Source organism: Atta cephalotes (assembly GCF_000143395.1).
Source record: "Atta cephalotes unplaced genomic scaffold scaffold00034, whole genome shotgun sequence".
Taxonomy (NCBI): domain Eukaryota; kingdom Metazoa; phylum Arthropoda; class Insecta; order Hymenoptera; family Formicidae; genus Atta; species Atta cephalotes.
In genome coordinates this window covers 2,806,581-2,824,473 of record NW_012130098.1, presented here as the reverse complement: position 1 = coordinate 2,824,473, position 17,893 = coordinate 2,806,581, and the positions used below count along the sequence as shown (strand labels likewise).

Below are 17,893 nucleotides of genomic sequence, written 5' to 3'. Positions count from 1 at the left end.
ATTCTCTGTCTTTTACTGGATGCTTTTGTGATTGTGTATTCATTTTCTCTGTACCGTTCACTTTCAGATGGGCGCTGTGCCGAGCACTGCCCGCTGGATTATCGGCGACGCAAGCATACTCCCCAGCGTGTTCCCCCCTGACAGCGGGAATCGTCAGGGCTGAGACTCTATCCCCCAACGCGGTGATACCCACTCCTTCGCCTACCTCTAAATGGCGGCCCTCGAACAACCACTTGAGTGAAATCGGCGTGTCCCCTTTCACGACCGCGCAATGGACGATTATCAGATCGCCGGAGTTGGCCTCGTCGAACGCGAACGGCTGCAGATGTGGAGCGACTGCCGGGAGATAGAGAACGAATAGAAACTAGAGACAATAGGCAATAATAGACGAAGAGAGAAAGAGAAAAAGAGTAAGAGAGAAAAAGAGAGACACGCGGGCGAGAATGAATATCTCGCTTATCGAGGCGAATTTGCGCCGCTTGAGATTTAAGACGCGATATCATTGAGCGCGATTAGCTTAGTAATTGTAATCGTAGCAGCTGCTCTCGTGTCTGACCGCATCGGCAAAAATGACGATTATAATCTAAACTTTATCGCACAAAAATCGGTAAGAGCGCAACGGATATTTGAAAATCGATTTTGAAACGAGTGTCTATGGCTATGGGAAGAAGCAATCTAGGATGACAGATAGGGAAATAACTTGGATATACAGGATTGAGGAGAATTCGTAGGACTCAACGAAATATCGAGTATATCCTTGCGGATCAGAGTATGCACCGTTCACAATGAGATCGGCCGAAAGCTCGTGTCTGCCGGCAAGGTTTTCCGCGACACACGTGTACGTTCCAGCATGGGTCGCCTGGACGGATCCTATGCTGAGTATGGCGCCACGTCCGCCCAAATCCACGATCGAGATTCCGGAGTGCGGCGAAATCGCATGACCGTTTAAGGTCCAACGGAGCTGCAAGGGTTGATCGCCCTCGACCACTGCGCACGGTACCGTTACTACTTGACCTGAATTAAGCGGCTCCTCGCCGAACGCGAATGGCAATAATTTCGGAATGACTGGAAGAGAGAAAGAGAAAGAAATCAGAAAAGGAAAGAAAGAGTCTTAAAGCCGCAGGCTACATCAGCACAGGCGGAGTTGCGCGATTATTAGATCGGCAATAAGAAGTTGTATTATCTCGCGAAATATCCTCGTTTCATTCGTCCTCTCTTCGTTTCTTCTTATTTCCGTTTCTTTTAAAGTCTGTGTTATAATGAACGTATTATTCTTGTATCAGGATGCACTTGTGCGTTTTTTTTTGTCACAGACTTGAAAAATTTATCATATTACAAAAACGCACAAATGTATCCCACCCTAATGCTGTATAATGTTTCGCGATCAATAATGAAATCAAAAGAATGAACAGGCGGGTATAACCAAAGAAATTGAGAAAAAATGTCATGTTTAATAACAACATTTGACTAAAATGACAGTGACGGGCTCTAGAAAACACAGACACACGTCGTGCTACAACGTATATGAAAGGCGAAGATACGGAGAAACTCAGAGAGAAATAACGGCATGGGATAAAAGTATAAAACGAGAAAGAAGCCTCGAGAGACTCGTGAAAAAAATATCGGAGGGATGGATAAATCAGGTGAGGATAAATTCAGACAAAAGATGGCTAAATACAGAAATGCAAACTGTGGCTTGTCGAAAGATGTACCATTCACGTTTAATATGGTTGAATAGGAAGTCGATCCAGCTGCGTTTGAAGCAACGCAGGTATATTCCCCGGCGTGTCGCGCAGCTACCGATTCGATGATCAGTTGTTTGACGCGCTTTCCAGTATCGGATACGATCACGTCGCCATGATAAGACTGTATAGGACGATTATCGAAGATCCACGTGATCTCCAGAGGAAAATCGCCTTTGGTTACTACGCATTGCACCGATACCAGATCTCCGGCATTAACGGGTTCTTCGCCGAAGGAGATCGGCGCTATCTGTGGAGAGACTGTGATACGAAAAAGAAGATAAAGTATATGATTCGAAAACGAAGGAAAAATCACGCATAATAAAATTCGAATACGTGTTTGGATTTTTTAGCCTTGAGAGTTCAAAAACGTGAGGAACGAACGAAAACGTTTTTGAGATTTTTGCATAAAGATATGAGAGGAATAAAATTGAAGGTTTTGGTTTTTCATGATGTGAATCGATATCCAAGGATCGATAGATTAAAATTTGTTATTGAAGAGGATAGATTTCGAAAACTTTGCGGGATAAAGTGCTGGCGGTGACACTACGTCTTGACATGCGGCTTTTTTTAAATATACCATTGACCGACAAAACGGCGGAACGGCTGACGGATCCGACCAGATTGCTCGCGACGCAGCTATATTCGCCAGCATGACGAGCAGTCACAGATTCAATGGTCAGGACGGATGTTTTTTTCCCGGTATTTGTGATTATCACGTCGGGATGATTGAGATGCGTAATAATTTCGTCATTGAGGCTCCACCGTATTTCGATTGGTAAATCACCCTTTAAAATGCTACACATTGCAGAAACTTGCTCGCCCCAATTAGCTGGTTCTTCACTGATAGAAAATGGAGCAATTTGCGGGGCGACTGAAAACAATCGCAGAAAATGATCAATATAGCGGTGTATAAAAAATATATAAATTTTTCTTTTGTGTGGATCAATTGAAATCGTAGAATTTATAAATGCATCGTCGAGCAAACGTACTCCGCTTTCATCGCTTCCTTAATAATCTTAATAATCTTAGGTCATGTCATTGCTAAACTTTCATATTTGTACGTTATCAATTGCCAATTATACCTCACGCGATGGGACGGTTTTAAAGGAATGCCGTGTTATTATTGTATACGCGAGGATAGGAGAACAGTTTCGTTTAGGTACATTATGCTTGCAAGCAGAATCTCAAGCTCAATCTCTCGATTGCAACGAGGCACTTTATTTCATGTCATGCCAGTACCATTCACAGCCAAGGTGGCGGAGTAACTCGTCGCTCCGGCAGCATTCGAGGCTGTGCAAGTATACTCTCCGGCGTGTCTCGGACTCGCAGCCTCGATTGTCATTAGACTGACTCGCTTGCTGGTACTCGATATCGATATATCTCCGTAATTCTCCTTGGTGATAGCCTCGCCATTCAATGCCCACGCTACTTCGATCGGCAAGTCTCCCTTCACAACCGTACAAACCGACGAGACCGCTTCGCCCCAATTCGCGGGCTCGTCACTGATCGAGAACGGCGCTATCTGCGGAGCGACTGAAAACGGTTTTCCAAAATATGACAAACCTATTTACAAGATAAATCCATTGCGTTCGAACATTTGCGTACTATACGCGAAAAACCGTTGCAAAGGTGTCTATTATAGGGAGAATATTATATAGAAAAATTTTTCTAGTCGTGATCTAATTCACTATCATGATCTGTTTCATTATCATTTTATATTCTCTTACTAGTATATTTCTATCACCATATATGTTTTTCTTCATATAAATAATATAATAATTAATAGATTTTAATTCGAGAAAGATATAAAGATAGATAAGTTCAGTGAGATAATATCTATTCATGATGTCGTTGCTTCGAGCTAACATAATAATGTGATAAGTGAGATACAACGTCCGCGAATGCGCGATAAGATCAAACAACAGACAAATGCGTCCTCACCATACTCCCCATACTCGACGAAGCACAAGGGAATGTTGAAAAGATTATGAGTATTGATGAAGAGATTGAAGGAGATGTGGTGAAAAGGAAGGTTTTGTCTTCGCCCGGCGAAGGAAGAATAGTCGAAATGTCGTCGCGTATATAGATACACGTGAACACATGCGCGCGATGTTACCGTTCACGGCTAGAGCGGCTGTATGGCTGGAGGCTCCGGCTTTGTTCGACGCGGTGCAAGTATATTCGCCGGCGTGTCTAGCCGCGACAGCATCGATCGACAGGACGCTGAGGCGCTTGCTCTTCGTAATAGAGAACTGATCTGTACTTTCGACGGATATCGGCTCGCCGTTGAATGCCCAGGCAATGTCCATCGGGAAGTCCCCCTTGAGAATGGAACAGGTCGCAGAGATCGCCTCGCCCGAGTTTATCGGCTCGTCGCCGAATGTGAACGGGAATATCTGCGGAGCAACTGCGATCGCGAATCGCGCTTGAGAATCGATAAATAACATCCACGTGTCAGTAAAATTTCCTCACGATTCTTACGGTCTTTTTATGATCCTCGTGAAACGGTCGTTGGCAAGCGATAACAATTTACGGCGATTATAGGAACAAGGGTATTGTATCATGAGATTAAGACAATGCAATGAGGCAGGTTTTAATGATCTATGAATCGCAATGATGGATTAGGCAAGTGCTATACGACGTTTAGCTGACGTGCATGTGTGTTTGGAAATATGTAGATACCGTTGACGACGAGGATGGTCGAATGGCTGACGTTGCCGGCTCTGTTCGTAGCTACACACGTGTACTCGCCTGCATGCCTCGCGGCCACGGATTCGATGCTGAGAGCACTCATATGTTTATTTATGTTCGTGATCGTAATATCAGAATCATGCAAACTAATCGGTTTGCCGTTAAATGTCCAAACAATCTTTACGGGAAAATCGCCTTTCATAATGGAACACGTCGCCGAAACCATGTCACCCCAATTCGCCGGTCCGTCACTGATCGCGAAAGGCCCTATGTGCGGCGCAACTATAATATTATAATATTATAATAAATCAGAGATTCATGTTAAATTTAATTTTATCCAAAGTAATATAAAGAACAAATATTGGATTTATAATAATTAAATAGCAGCTTGGAAGCATCATAATTTTGTTTGTAGAATCAATCCTTTCAACGACGCGTTTGAATTATTCCGAATATTTGCTAAAATAGAAGAAATTAAAGGATTATCGACGAGATTTTTCAGTATCATTGATAATATTTTTTTTCCGAGCTTCCGAAAGAAAGGAATTGAAGGAAATCGGGAATGATGAATCGCTCTGCACATGCACGATAGGACGAAGTGAGAAAAACTACGCGAAACACAAGACGTGGGAGACCTTTGTACCATTCACGGCCAGTGATGCGGAATAACTCGTTCCACCAGCAACGTTGCTAGCCGTGCAGGTGTATTCCCCGGCATGGCGTGCCGTCACGGCATCGATTGTAAGCAGGCTGACGCGCTTGCTGGTACTAACTATTGATATGTCGGGATGATCTCGAGAAATTGGCTCGCCGTTGTGTGCCCATTCGATCTGGATCGGGTGATCGCCCTTCAACACCGTGCAAGTTACAGTGATGGTGTCACCCCAATTCGCCGGTTCCTCGCCGATCACAAATGGCATGATTTCAGGGGCAACTAAGGATATGTCTTAATTATAGCCCTATTTTACTTTCGTCAAACTTACGGTTCTCGCCAAATGTTTATATAATATCATATTACACCTAAACTTAATATAATTGTAATATAGACAAGATCTATATGTATATTTAAATCTCTTTCTTCGTCTTCTGATATCATGAATATAGCCTGTCTCTTTTGTTAAATCTGAGAACGCGAAGGAACATAAGGACCTCTTGGGAATGAATGTGTAAATAGTATTAATATCAAGCTATATACGTGGAAGATTCATACATGCACTGTAGAATTAATAAAAACTTCGAAGAACGTAATATGGTACCATTGACAGCTAAGGAAGCGGAATAGCTTGTTCCACCGGCAGCGTTAGTGGCTACACAAGTGTACTCTCCGGCGTGGCTAGCCGTAACAGCGTCGATCGTAAGTAGGCTGACGCGTTTGCTTGTGACAATTGTTATATCAGAAACATCATGAGAAATCGGCTGGCCGTTGAGCGCCCACTCGATCTGAATCGGTTGATCTCCTTTCAAAATGGTACATGTCGCAGTGACTGTCTCTCCCCAATTTGCTGGTTTCTCACTGAGAACGAAAGGAGCTATGTCCGGAGCAACTAAAGTGGACAAATGATCGATCGTGTAGCAACCAATCTACTACAAGTTGATGATATAATACTGACAAGTATAAGTACAGTAATACATGTCTTTTACGATCCGACAAAGATCATGATTGACCATCGACAATGATTTTGAGAGGAGCGGGAAGGGGAAGAGTAATGATGACAAATAATGGAAAATGATGGGATATAGAGGACAAATGCAGGGAATCTCTCAGACAAGATATACCATTCACAGTTAAAGTCGCTGAATAACTGGTCGCTCCGGCTTTATTCGACGCCGAACACGTGTATTCTCCTGCGTGTCTCGCAGCCACGGACTCGATGCTGAGGATGCTATTCTTCCGAGTTGTCGCCAAGATATTAATGTCCGAACGTTCTGGGCGAATCGGCTCACCGTTCAAGGCCCACGTAATCTCGATCGGTAAATCGCCCTTGAGAATGGCGCATACCACGGAAATGGAATCGCCCCAATTCGCTGGTTCCTCGGCGATATCGAACGGTGCAATTTGCGGTGCAACTGCAACGGATATTACGTGTTTTTTCCCCTCTTTTTTTCTCTATATAAATTGTCAGTCTTCTTGACAATTACTTGAAATAGCAACGCTAGAAAAAGATTTGAAGACGAAGAAGAAATGAATAGAGCTGTTAGAATAGCTATCGGTCTTTTTCCATTAAATGTCCAAATACACACGCGAATTTCATCAGGAAGAAAAGGGCGAGGAGAGTAGGAGGGAAAAACGAATCCAGAGATTCTTTTCGAACGATTGTCGTAGGTACCGTTGACTGTCAACTCCGCGGAATAAGTGATTGCGCCGGCAGCATTGGAGGCAACGCAAGTGTAAGTGCCCGCATGACTAGGACTCGCAGAATCTATAGACAGCAGGCTGTTCCTCTTGGTAGTAGTCACGGATATTCGATGATTCTCCTCGATAAGCATTCCATTCAACGCCCACGTGATCTCTAACGGGGTATCCCCGTTAACCACCGTACAAACCGCCGATACAGAATCACCCCAATTAACCGCTTTGTCGGCCATTTCGAAGGGTGCGATTCGCGGCGGTACTGTCAAGATCATAGAAAAACTACGTAACATTGAACCAGTATAAAAAAATAACTCGTGAAAAATTATCAATTGTGATCTTTCACGATTCTTTCTCAAGATGCAATGATTTTATAGAAAGTTCAGTCATGTAAAGAAACTCAACAAAAAATATCATTGATATTTTCAACTACGCGATTATTATTAATTATATCTTGAAGCTGCGGCGCATTTACTGTACAATTTTTTCTGAGTGCCACAAAGCGTTAAGAGAAGAATAACTCGATATTACGTGCGTCCAACCAACCACCCAACCGTCATTGATTCAAACTGGTCAAGCGTACCGTTCACCGAAAGAACCGAAGAGTGGGTAGCAGTTCCGGCCGTGTTGCTCGCAGTGCACGAATACTCGCCCGCGTGTCTTGCGGCTACCGATTCAATCGTCAGTTGGCTGGCTCGTTTGCTACTCCTGCTTATCACTATGTCAGGATTGTAATTGTGCTCGTCGAATGCGCCATTTGCGATGTCGATCACACGCTCGTTAAATGACCAAATTATGTCGATTGGCAGGTCGCCTTTTATCACAGCACATTGAACAGTCGCCATCTCTCCCGCATTGGCAGCTTCATCACCAAAAGTAAAAGGTGCCAATTGCGGTGCAACTGTAACCGCGAAGGGCACACTCGTGAATCACACGTAGAAGCTTCCGGAGTGGCGCCCGAACACTCGCAGTAAGATTACGGGAAATATTATCGAATCACAAACTCAGAATCAAATTAGATGACTCATAAAATAGCACCTTTGAATCTTCAGAGGATAGATCGGGGAAGGATAAGGAATAATATTTCAATAGAGAACATCGAACAATATTGTAATGATATACATTATAAAGCGATACAGGAAAAGGTTTTCAAATAAAATTAAAACAAGAATAAAGGAAAAGATTCAACAAGAGTAAAGGGAAATGAAATAAGAACAAAATAAAGGGAAAAAAATATACAAGGACCATCGTTTCGCTGTCACTGCGGGATGGACCGTACGTTGTCGTCTGTGACGATAATCTCGCTGTTAGAAGTACATTACGCAGGATTATCGTCTCGACAATAACAGTGAGCGCGAAGAACGGTAATTACTCAATTGATATATTATTGCAGAAATAGAAGAAGTTACAAAAGGATAATAAAACTGTACGTATACAGGACATATGTATATGTAAGGCAATGCGTTTCTTTTTACATATACGAGCGCGATACCGTTCACCGAAAGTATAGCGATGTGACTGTCGGATCCGGCAGCATTGGTCGCAGTACATTTGTATCTTCCAGCATGTCTCGCCGCCACGCTGTCGATGCTCAAGAAGCTGACTCTCTTATTGGTCACAATACTAACATCCGGCCGACTCGAGTTGATTGGGATGTCGTCGAAAGTCCACATCAATTTTACAGGGAAGTCACCTTTGACGATTGTGCAAGAAACCGACAGCATCTCGCCGGAGTTGAGAGGATCGTCACCGAAGGAAAACTGAAGGATCTGTGGCGCGACTGCGTGAACGACAGCGGCACAGACGAAGGAGTATAATGACAGACAAAGGAGGGTATAATAAGAAAAAGTATAACAGTGATTGGTGATGGGATAAAATATATGTACGAGTGAATGATAAATGAGTCAAAAATTTTCTTGCACTTTTTTTATCAATATAATAAAAGAGGAAAAAATTAATAAAATGTTAATATTATGATATTGTTAATAAATTCATAACAGGAAATAATAATTAGTAATTAATAGTGTAAAAAAAGTTGCGTAATTGTGTTCATAAATGTTAAGTATTCAGTGATCAGCTACGATAATCGTTTCAGGAAAACGAGGAAAATGCATAACAGACGGGAAGCGCATTCATTTCTTCTGTGAGAATCGATTGCATATACCGTTTACAGCCAGATGAGCCGTATATGTCGTGGCACCAACGCGATTGGACGCAGTACAGATATAATCGCCAGCGTGTCGAGCTGCGACCGATTCGATAGTTAAGACACTGTTTTTTCGATTCGTGCTGGCTACTACTACATCAGAGTCGCGATTGTCGATTGGCGTTCCGTTAAAAGTCCAAGTTATTTCAATAGGCTGATCACCCTTCGTGACAGAGCAGGTGATTGAGACCAGTTCGCCCCAGCTGGTCGGCTCATCCCCGAAAGCGAAAGGTAGTATTTGCGGGGCAACTGGAAAGAGTGACTGGGAGAAACGAGACAAAAAAGCAAGTGTCGGTTCGTGATGCGGCGCATTTCCTATTGCGTAATTCGGAGACATTTTTACATATATCGATTATGACGTTCGTTTCAGTCAAGTGCGATATGGACTGCTAGATAAGGTTGGTATGGCGGTGGAATATGTACCTTGTTTTATTACAAGAAATCTTTTGGAAGAGGTCTTTGAGGATAGTGGGTTCGGGAAAACTTGAGGTTCGTGATAGTTATTATGTACTGTGAATCTATTGTATCGGAAACCGTGCCGAGGGAATTAGGGTCGTACCATTGACGATCAAAGTTGTCGATCGACTGACGGAACCAGCTAAATTTGACGCGGAGCAGGCATACTCTCCGGCATGGCGCGCCGAGACGCCGTCGATGCTGAGGGTGCTCAAGTGCTTGCTGATTCTGGTGATCGTGATACCCGTATCTTTTGACGTGTCGATCGATACGCCATCGAACGACCACGATATATCCATGGGCATGTCGCCCTTCAGGATCGAGCAGGGCACGGACACGGAGTCTCCCCAATTGGCGATCTCGGCATTGAAAGCGATTGGTAGAAGCTGCGGTCCGACTAAGGTTTGGTCAAACAATTCATGCTTCATTACCGAAAAAGATGCAACGGCGTCTGCGAATGATTCTCGGTGATTCTAACAAACACCTATGCGTTAGTCAACTACCCGATCTCATTAAAGCTTTCAGAGGATTCAAGTAGGCAGAGGATTCAACAACATTGACGCGAAGGAAGCGTGACAAACGAAGGAATAACTATGGTGCTGTTTGCAAGGTCTGTGCAAGGGACAAGATAGAAGGTGATAAAACGCAACTGAAGAATGATAAAGACTGTGTTCTTTAGGAACAAATAATCCCGAACCATTGACGGTGAGGACGGTCGAGTAGGACGCCGTTCCAGCCGCATTTTCGGCGGTACAAACGTACTCCCCCGCATGTCTCGCGGTGATGACTGAGATCATGAGCATGCTAACGCGATCCGCGACCTTCTTTGCGAGTACGCCGGAGGAGCCGCCCATCTCTTCTCCGGGATAGCTCCAACGTATGTTCAACGGCAGGTCACCGCTTGACACGATACACTGCAGATTTGCAAATTCCCCGGCATTCATCGGTAGCTTCGTGAACGCAAACTCTTGAACGATCGGTGGCACTGAAGATGGAGGAGCGATGTATGGATGTATACGATTATGTGCGTCAATGTGCCACGCTCGTGGATATCATAGACACGTTACATTCAATCTCGAATTGCAGCGGGAATATTCGGATTGTGCGACAATTCAAAATGTTCTTTCTTAATTACTAGAACGCTGAAGTTTGATTTTGTCTTAGGTATGTGAATTCAATATGTGCTGCGGAAAAACTTAGTATCTTATCTCATTGTCAGCATGAAACAATGCCTATAACACGCACGAATGCGTGGCATTTGTTGCTAAGACGGTTGCGTAATGGGAGAAGAGAGATCTGAATTGAAAACAAGTGCAACATTTTCTTACTAACGATTTAATCGGCCACCGCCATACCAACTCCCAGACTTTCCACAAATGTATGTCCTCTCTGTAGATGTACGTTTGCTCTACGTTTATTAAATGATTTTATTAAATGATCGGTCCACTAAATGCAGTTTCTGAATCCGTGCCCGTGTCCTACAATCGCACCCTTTAAAGTCTACGACACGTTCCCTATGCATGAACAACATCCTCAATAAACAATTTGCCTCCGGCTCAGTACCATAATCAATACGAAACGGTGCGATGTAACAAAGTATATTGATGATTTCGTAACAGACACGAAAATCTGTTGTAAAGAGAATAGCTGCAAATAAACGTTTGCTATCCTAATATTATTATAGTTAATACATTTATCTCGTTGATCGGTCGGTTTGTTGGCCGATGACTGAAAATATAAATATACCCTTTGTTTTCGAAATTATTTAGGAGACAGATTATTTTAATCGATAAACAATTAATTGCTAAAGAGAACATTAATTGTTCTGTGCATATTAATTATTGTATATATTATTTATGCTAAATGTATTTAAGATTATAATATTAATGATAGAATAAATTTCTATTTAATTTATGAATATTCTGTTACATTTAAATATTCCACCTTAATATTAAATAAATATTTCATTAAAACTCAATTCTCTTAATAAGTTCCGTGCCGCGTGGATCATTGGTGACATACGCTAGACTTTCCATTCAGGTCGGAAGATATTTTGGAAAATACAGATGAAAAAATTAATTTTTTTTATTTTAGAGAAAAGCATCAAATAAAAAATAGGTTTCGTAACCAAAATGGTACAGAATTCATGAAAAATATCTAGAATTTATGTTAAATATAAAAATAATATAGAGTTCGTTAATTTTATTTCACAAATTTAGAGATATGGTAGTGTCTCGGCGTTAAAATAAGCGCAGCGATACTATAGGGTGTGTCATCAAAATCTGGACAAATCGAACGATTTCTTTAAACAAAATGTTTATAATGAAAAATTAAATATTACAAAAAATTCTTTCATCCATGGCACTTGGGCAATCCCCATAGAACACAATTATTCGATATATCCCCCATTAGCTTGAATGACGGCCTCTATTTTCAGTTCTGAAGCGTTCGCACGCACGTTATAATGTAACGCTGTCCATGCCGATGAATGCTGCCTCAATAGCAGTCCTTAATGACGTCATATTGGGATGCCAAGACTTGTTTGTGATTCTTTCAACTACGCTTCATAGTAATCCAAGAGATTTAAATTCTGGGTTGTTGGGAGGCCAGAATGGGAACCGAGGCGAACAACTTGGCTTGTCCTGGCAGCCTCAGAGAGCATCTGTCGTATCTTTAATATGTATGATTTGTATCGAAGGTCCTCCTCGGCAATTCGACGGATTGTTAGCTCGCTTACACCAACAATCGATGCTAATTTTCGCAACAATTACTCTGAAATCGAACTCTTTTAATGATTGTAGGAATCTTCGCGGTGTATTCTTTTGAGTGACTCTTCCCCGCTGGCATACTAGAACCTTGGACTGTTCTAAAGCCGTATATTTTGCCACAATGTCATAAACGGTTGATCTCGGGTATCCAAAGAACCGAATTATTTCCGTTGCTGAGCGCCCAGCGCGAATTATACTCCGCACTTGGTTTCGCTGCCATTTTGAGATTTTGACTGTTTACTAGAAGCATCAGGCTTTCTCGGACGCTAACAACAACATTGTGCCTCTGGCAGAGGCACAATATAGTGGAAAATTTAAATTGAAATGTATCCAAATTTTGGTGACGCATCCTGTAACCGCGTGGTAATAATTATGTCGCGTAGGTCATCGACATGATGATATGATAAATAAATTTAATTCGGCACGGAACGTATTAAATGTTAATCATTCTTTTACTTTTAAGATATTATTTTATATGAACAAAAAATATTTATATGAAATTGAAATATTATATTCGAAGAAAAATACTAGGAAAACAAAATGTCAAACTTACCCATGACTTGAACTTCCAGTGTTCCACGTGCGCTGTAACCTTGTGCATTACGTGCCACGCAAGTATAAGTTGCCTGGTCGCTCATTCGTTCAACATTTTCGATGATGAGTGTGCCATTAGGGAAGACCTTTTGTTTTCTGTTGATTGGCAGGACCCTGGTATCTCGTTCCCAAACGATACTTTCGATCGGGTATCCAGCAACAGGACAAGTGACACGCAAAGTTTCTCCAGCAACGATAGCCTTCTTGTCCATATGACGAATAAACGGCAAACCATAAACGTTGAGACGGGCAGAATGCTCGGCAGCTCCAACCTGACAGAATTAAATATTGCACAAATATTTTAGAATATCCACGAAGGATTTAAATAAAAAATTATACAGGTGTCCGATAAAGATCGTAATAACGCTTAAAATTAGATTCCTGAGATCATTTTAAAACAAAAATTATAATATCAAGGGGGATTATAATAATTTTTAAATTATAAGCATTTAAAGTTATCGAATCATACCGCCTAAAATTCGAGCGTTCAGATGTGATACAATGGAAAATCCAACCATACTTAAGCGCACGAATTTTATTCGGTATAATTCGCTAACTTTAAATGCTTATACAATAATTCAAAAACTATTACAGCCTCGATATTAAAATTTTCATTTCAAAATGATCTCAGGAATTAAGCGTTGTTATAGACTTTACAGACGGATCCCTGTATATAAGACATATACAGACCATAAAACACAATGTTTTACATCCAATGAAAAGTAAATTAAAAATAGATTTATTAAAAAATAATATTTATTTTTATAATAATTTTAATATATTATTAATTTTCTTTTGACTTTTATTTATTTATCGTGTCTTTTCTAATACATCATTGAGGATGTTTTATGTACCTATAATTGCATTATTATTATACATATATTTATTTATTAATGATTGATAAACAAAATTTAAATAAAATAAGTCTACATATTTTTATATAAAAAAATTTAATAAAAAAAATCAAGAGAATCACCTTTGATGCAGCGATGCACTTGTAGAGACCACCATCATTGGTATGAATGCTCGAAATATTCAGATGCGACACGACATCACCATTGACCGTGACGTATTGTCCCACTTGCAGTCTCTCGGTGTTCGACAACCGTTTTCCATCAAGTTCCCAGGTAATTTCGGGGGTAGGATTCCCGCTGGCAACGCACTTCAAAAACATACTCGGTCCGGGTTGAAGAGTCTCTTCGGCGAAGGCTTGACGGATCTGCGGGGGCTCGACTGTCGATAATCAAAGAGATGAAAAGATAATTCTGTTGACAATCATAGCGTTATCTTTTGTTTTTGCGGCATCAATTTTTCTAATTAACGATTTCATATTCAAATATCATTTCAACAAAATTATTTTAAAAAATATTTTATTAATACATAATATATTCATGAAAATTTTTTATCTTACAAAATTATTATCAAAATTTTTAATTGAATTAATCACACTAAGAAAAATTTCTTCTATAAAGGTTAAAGATTAATGAACCAGAAGATTCTGATTATATTAATCAGAATTCTGATAACTCAACTAGAATTATAATAGAATTATAATAGATAGAAATTCAATCGGAAAAGTTTCTAATTTATCCATTTTTAACTAGTTTCGATTAATGCAACTAGATTCTTTTCCCAACAAATATAGTAAATCAGTTTACATACAAAATTGCCATTACTGTAATTAGTAAAAATGTTTATTACTAATTTAATTATACCATTGGAAGAAAGTAGAATAAAATTTTAACTTACATCTGCCACCAAGTTTTAACTCTGCTGTTGCTTGTGCACTTTCCTGATCATTTCTAACGAAACATTGGTACATTCCCTTATCCTCTTTTTTCACACTCTCGATTCTCAGCACGCGATCTTCCAATCCAAGGGGTTTTCCATCTTTAAGCCAGGAGATGGTCTTGATCGGGTTGCCTTGGACAGTACAAGTGAAGGTCGCTGGTCTTCCAAAATCGATGGTCTGCGTGCTAGGCTCGATTTCCGCGGTCAGCGGTGCCGTAACAGTCAAAACAGTCTCCACACTTTCGCCGCCGACGGAATTGTTGACGATGCAAAGATATTTACCGGAATCTTCGACTCGGGCTTCACGGATGATCAGAGTGCCGCTGACCTGACGTACGCGCTCATTTAGTTGAACCGGCTGACGCCTCGATGTGCCCTCAATGAACTTGTACCATCTGGAACAAGAAAATAAAAACTACCGATTTTCGCATCAATGTCGGAACGAGAATTGTTCGTTCCGTATCTTTATTTGCTTGCATAAATCAAAATTTACATCGCAAAATGGAACAAGAATATCAGTTAATTTTATAAATTTAATTCTTAATAAATTTTATTTTTTATGTGAATAATAAATTTTATTTATTTTTTATGGGAATGACTTATGAATTAAATTCTTTATAGAAGAATATTTTCTTATTATTTTTATTATAATATATAATATTACAATATTTCTATTATAACGCGTACAGCTTACACAAAACTCTAATGGGAGAATGAGATATGTACAAGACTGTGAACTTTTAATCCATAACGCGAATAATATTATTTGTTCCATTCTACGCTATTGTGTCTTAAATTCTATATGCAGGGCTTTGGGCGTCTCTGGGCACGGCCTTCCGTTTCTTCACCGATCGGTGTCACATCTTTTTCGCGAAATAATTTTATACAAGAACAAAATCACAATTCAAGAATAAAACAAGATGTTTCTACTGTAGCCTCACGATCGAGAAGCAATGCAGGCGGGGGCGCAACAGAAGAATAAAGACGACAATAGATTAATAAAAGCAAAAGAGAATACGTAAAAAAGTATTCACATGTCAATTCTTGCCGCGATAAAATCCCTGAGGAAGAAGGTGAGGGGCGATTGTGTGCAGTGTGAAAGCAACGAACGATTATATACTTGATTTTCGTGATATTCACAACGGCACTCGTCACTGATTAGCTTAGGCAAGGAGAATATAAAAAAGAAACGCCAAATCCAGAATAAAATGATGTAATCAAGCGATCGCAATAGCGGTTTTTTTGACGTGTTTGTTGTAGGCGGGTACTAGTGCAAAGAATCTTTCATATTTTTCTATGTAAGCAACAATATCTCTCACACAATACATCGCGATACAAAATCATTTAAAAATTCATCCTCTAGCATTGATTAACCAATTCTAGGACTGTAAATAGAATTTGTGAGATATTGTCGAATGTACAATCACAAATGATGGCGGATAGTGGAAGGCGATCGGGCAAGGAACAAAAATAGTAGTGATGAATTGGCGGTACGTTTAATGGCGATGGTGCAATTGGACGACGTGAAAAAAATGTTAAGATTCGATTCTCCTCAATCACTCACACACGCCCAATGTGTACATGAATGAGCGATCCACTTCTTTACCTTTTCTTTTGAACGAGTGAGAGAGAGAGAGGATGGGGAATGAATTAATACGAGCGGATGAACGGAGGCACGAGAAGGTGGCAAGGACTTACCAGCCAAATATTGTGGGACTTATTTGGAGGTGTGCAGGTGTAGGGCAACATTGACCACCCCATTGATCGGGTGATATCCTCTCGGACCACCCGGATCAGCACCGAGGATACTGGGAGAGCAGAGAGCCCGCATCCTTTTCGAGGTCGCGCTTCCGTCACCTATCTCGAGGGTTGAGGGGAGGATCCAGTTGGCACTGAAAACCAACACGTCCAATTGGCCCCGGATCAGGGATATACATTTCGTCATTAGCACTATTGTTTGTGACTCATGTAATATCGCGTTTAGTTTACATTCGAAATTAAAAGGCCATCGAAATTATTAAATCATCGCATGAAAATCGAGAGCATCAGTCATTTTCAGCACCTTTCCAAGCTCTGCTCTAATTTATGCTCTCTCTCGTTCTCTTCCCCTCTCCTCCTTCTTCTCTATATCTTTGCACTCTTTCTCTTATATTCTGCACCGAATCTTAAAAATACTTTTACATTTCTTCTCTGGATTTCAATATTATCCTATCTCTGTATTAAAAAATCGTGTCCTTTCTTCTTGCCCCTGTCAAATCTTACGGTACCGCCACCCGACACGGGGTAGAGGGTAAGGATGGAAAATATTAATAGTGAATTCAGGATCTGTGCCCCGCGGAGCGTGAGACTACATCCAAATCAGAGAGCAAAAAAGATCTGTACGGAGGTGTGTACCTAGTAATCGGGGCAGGAAAGCCTTGTGCCGCACACGCCAGCGCCAGAGACTCGCCCTCTACCCCGCGGTACTTATTAAGACCGTCACCAGTCGTCTTCGGGGCAGTACGACCAGACGGCTCTGAAATAAATAGATTGCCCAAAGTGTGTGAGAGCTTCGTCTCTTGATAATGTTTCGGATCCATTCTATTTTTTAATTGAACTGCGGAACCGGTACGCGACGTTTTGAATTTTAAGCGACTAACAGTTTTATACATACCCTATCGCCTTCGCGTTCGACCTGGCTTAAGTCGACAGAATTTTAGCATGCAATCTACTCACCTGACTATGATGCCAATCTTGCCAGATGGTGAATTGATTTTGAATGCAATATTGTAGTAAGTTTACATCTGATTATTTACTGCGTGACGCTCACATTTAATTATATAACGTAACGACAGAAAATGTTTTAAAGTTTATATTGCATTTTATTATTCTGTTACTATATACAGAATGATCCAGAGCCGGAAATACATATGTATATTCCTCATGAAAAAGTGAATCGAGAGTGTCAACAGCAAAATGTTGTAATATCAATAATTCTTAAATGATGAAAATGTCCAGGACATAAAGTTTGAGCGAATGCTTTGACGGATATCGCTAAACGGCACGGTATCGCTTAATTGCGCCGCATCTGATTCGCGAACTTCATGCCCTGTAGTTGGACATTCTCAAAGTTTAAAAACTATTGATATTATATTTTCATAATATTGACATTTTCGATTCACTTTTTCACATACACACACACACACACACACACACACACACACACGCCGCACGCACACACACACACACACACACACACACACACACACACACACACGCGCGCACACACACACACACACACACACACACACAC

At 40.8% G+C, this 17,893-nt stretch overlaps 1 protein-coding gene across 1 annotated transcript in view; it reads right to left on the bottom strand.

Annotated features, from left to right (window-relative positions):
• The window catches only part of LOC105621543 (Down syndrome cell adhesion molecule-like protein Dscam2), a 71,978-nt gene that overhangs the window by 12,370 nt on the left and 41,715 nt on the right, over positions 1-17,893 (bottom strand). Inside the window, exons 7-10 of the mRNA XM_012203016.1 lie at positions 14,560-14,996; positions 13,787-14,043; positions 12,770-13,082; positions 7,370-7,687 (exon numbers count right to left, since the gene is read on the bottom strand). Coding sequence (XP_012058406.1) covers positions 7,370-7,687; positions 12,770-13,082; positions 13,787-14,043; positions 14,560-14,996 — 1,325 coding nt within the window. The remainder of the gene's footprint in view (positions 1-7,369; positions 7,688-12,769; positions 13,083-13,786; positions 14,044-14,559; positions 14,997-17,893) is intronic.